The sequence below is a fragment of the Oncorhynchus tshawytscha genome, linkage group LG13 (assembly GCF_018296145.1).
Source record: "Oncorhynchus tshawytscha isolate Ot180627B linkage group LG13, Otsh_v2.0, whole genome shotgun sequence".
Classification (NCBI taxonomy): Eukaryota; Metazoa; Chordata; class Actinopteri; order Salmoniformes; family Salmonidae; genus Oncorhynchus; species Oncorhynchus tshawytscha.
In genome coordinates this window covers 80,984,041-80,987,500 of record NC_056441.1, presented here as the reverse complement: position 1 = coordinate 80,987,500, position 3,460 = coordinate 80,984,041, and the positions used below count along the sequence as shown (strand labels likewise).

General features: G+C 50.1%; 1 protein-coding gene across 1 annotated transcript in view; it reads right to left on the bottom strand.

Annotated features, from left to right (window-relative positions):
* The window catches only part of LOC112237648 (cGMP-dependent 3',5'-cyclic phosphodiesterase-like), a 92,440-nt gene extending 89,709 nt beyond the window's left edge, over positions 1-2,731 (bottom strand). The window contains exon 1 of the mRNA XM_042294968.1: positions 2,628-2,731. Within this exon, the coding sequence (XP_042150902.1) occupies positions 2,628-2,731 (104 nt within the window). The remainder of the gene's footprint in view (positions 1-2,627) is intronic.
* Between the last annotated feature and the right edge of the window lie 729 nt (positions 2,732-3,460).

Genomic DNA, 3,460 nt, shown 5'->3' with positions numbered 1-3,460 from the left:
TCCGTGTGTCTGCACAGAGAGAACACATTTATGTCCAAAATGAAACATTATTATATTGACTGATCATCAGAACAATCAGGGGCATTAAATATGTGTTTAAACAGGCCAGATGGACAGAGATAAAACCTATGCTGTTATATTAATATCAGATCTGCCTGCAGATGGCAACACCTTTACCACTGATCACTATAGAGGAGAGACCAGCAGAATGTCAATACACATGAAAGACTGTGATCATTCTAGACTAGAGGACTTGTTTATAAAGGAGATTTTTTCAGGCCAGGTCACATAATTAGGAAAACTATTCCCTGATCCCTCAATCACCACCTCTGAGTCAGGGCTGTTTCTGACAGCAGGCTGGCGCTAGGCCCGGATTGGCTTGTTGGCACAAAGAACCAATAGGCTCACTGGAATGCAGGTTACTCTAAATCTGGAGGCATCAGATATCTGTCTGGCAGAACATATTGCATGTGCTATGTGATAGGAGGATAGAACCGGGAAGGAGATGAGAGAGGGAGCGGGTAGAAGGAGAGACAGATGGAGTCAATAGAGGTGGAGAGGGATGAGTGTGAGAGATAGAGATATGGCATTTGAAATGTGTCTATTCTTTTCAAACTTGTGAGTGTAATGTTAACTGTTCATTTATTGTTTATTTCACTTTTGTTTATTATCTAGTTCACTTGCTTTGGCAATGTTAACATATGTTTCCCATGCCAATAAAACCCTTCCAATTGAAAAAAATAAATAATTGTTATGTCGAGGAAAGAGGAAAGTGAGAGAGAAATAAAGGGAGTAGCAAGGGGGCTATGTCATGACAACTGAGGTGAAAGATGGATGGAGGGGGATGAGGGATGGAGGGAATGAGGGATGGAGGTAGATGAGGGATGGAGGGATGGAGGTAGATGAGGATGATGGAGGGATGAGGGATGAGGGATGGAGGGGATGGGGATCGATGAGGGATGGAGGGATATGAGGGATGGAGGGATGGAGGTAGATGAGGGATGAGGGAATGAAGGATGGAGGGATGGAAGGGGATGAGGATGGAGGGATGGAGGTAGATGAGGGATGGAGGGATAAGGTAGATGAGGGACGGAGGTAGATGAGGGATGGAGGGGATGTGGAATGGGGGATGGAGGTAGATGAGGATGGAGGTAGATGAGGGATGGAGGGATGGAGGGATGGAGGGATGGAGGGATGGAGGATGAGATGAGGGATGGAGGGATGGGGGGATGAGGATGGAGGGGGATGAAGGATGGAGGGATGGAGGGGGATGAGGGATGGAGGGGATGAGGGATGGAGGGGGATGAGGGATGGAGGGATGGAGGGGGATAAGGGATGGAGGGATGGAGGTAGATGAGGGATGGAGGGGATGAGGAATGGAGGGATGGAGGGGGATGAGGGATGGAGGTAAATGAGGGATGGAGGGGGATGAGGGATGGAGGGGGGGGAGGGATGGAGGGATGGAGGAATGAATGAGGGATGGATGGGGGATGAGGGATGGAGGGATGGAGGGGGATGAGGGATGGAGGGATGGAGGGGGATGAGGGATGGAGGTAGATGAGGGATGGAGGGAGATGAGGGATGGAGGGGGGTGGAGGGAATGAGGATGGAGGGATGGAGGGAATGAGGGATGGAGGGGATGAGGATGGAGGGGGATGAGGGATGGAGGGATGAGGATGGAGGGGATGAGGGATGGAGGGATGGAGGGGGATGAGGATGGAGGGGGATAAGGAATGGAGGGATGGAGGGAAAGATGAGGGATGGAATAAAGGATAGATGAGGGATGGAGGGATGGAGGGGGATGAGGGATGGAGGGGGATGAGGGATGGAGGTAGATGAGGGATGGAGGGGATGAGGAATGGAGGGATGGAGGGGGATGAGGGATGGAGGTAGATGAGGGATGGAGGGGGATGAGGATGGAGGGATGGAGGGGGGTGGAGGGAATGAGGGATGGAGGGAATGAGGGATGGAGGGGGATGAGGGATGGACTCAATTATGACAGGTTGAATTTAGGTGCTATTGGATTTCTTTACTGTCTCAATTCTCTCTTACTAACAAGGGACTGATTCAGACCTGGGACACCAGGTGAATGAACCCTCCAGCCAATCAGTGACATGAACAAATCAATAAACTAGCAGGGAGACAAGGAAAGCATCAGTATTTCAGCACTAGAGGGGTTAATTATTAGTCCAGCCCTACCACACCAACATCATCGAGGGAGAAGAGGCAGGGAGGTGGGAGAGAGGGATGAGAGGGAGGTGGGAGAGAGGGATGAGAGGGATGTTTGAGAGAGGGATGATGAGAGAGAGGGATGATGAGAGAGAGGGATGATGAGAGAGATAGATGAGAGAGAGGTTGGAGAGAGGATGGAGAGTGTGGTGTGTGTGGGTATCAGGGCAAGTTTGAAGCTCATGTTGTAGGGGCCAGAGCTCTACGGAGAACACAGACACACACAGAGGGATTAATGGGAGCAGGGTCTGACACACACACACACACAAACGACACGCACACACACTTGAGGGTGACGACCATGTTCTCTTTGGTCATCTGCCACTGGAGATGGATGTTTCTGGAACACAGAGGTCTATTACAATGCACTGGATGTTTGTGTGTGGGTGATGAGACACCTCTGTCCTCCCTGTTTGTTGAAGGCGCAGGCTAGTGCCACCACCTGGCCAGTGGCTCTGCTGACCACAGGGACACAGAGAGAGGACACCTCACTGCCCAGCATGACTGGATGAGATGGAGAGACTCGCTCCTCCTAGAGGAGAGAGGGATGGGTGGAGAGAGAGGGATGAGAGAGTGAGGGATGTGAGAGAGAGGATGGTGAGAGAGAGATCGATGAGATGGAGAGAGGATGAGATGAGAGAGATGGAGAGAGAGAGCGATGAGATGGAGAGAGAGATGAGATGGAGAGAGGATGGAGAGAGAGAGCAATGAGATGGAGAGAGGATGAGATAGAGAGAGGGATGGTGAGAGAGAGAGATGCTGAGAGAGAGGGATGATGAGAGAGAGCGATGAGATGGAGAGAGGGATGAGATGGAGAGAGGGATGGTGAGAGAGAGCGATGAGATGGAGAGAGGGATGAGATGGAGAGAGGGATGTGAAAGAGTTTTGAAGGAAATACCAGAAATAGAGGATAAAGACATTTGCTACAGTTTACTAATGTGTGTGAGTGTGCGTGTGTGTGTTTGAATGTGTGTGTCTAAGGTTAATATCTCTTTAAAAGGAGGAGATGAGTGGCTTTAATCTTCAAACCACTTTAATACGAGTAGAAAAAGAGAGAAAGAGGCAGGGAGAAAGGACGAGAGAAAGAAGAAGGGAGGAAGGGAGACAGAAGAGGAAGAGATATGAGACAGACAGAGAGGGAGGAAGAGCCAAAACGTTAGCAGAGAGCTTACTGGGATTACCACTGTCGTCAGCAATACTTCACCTCCCTCTCTGTCACACTGTGTGTGTG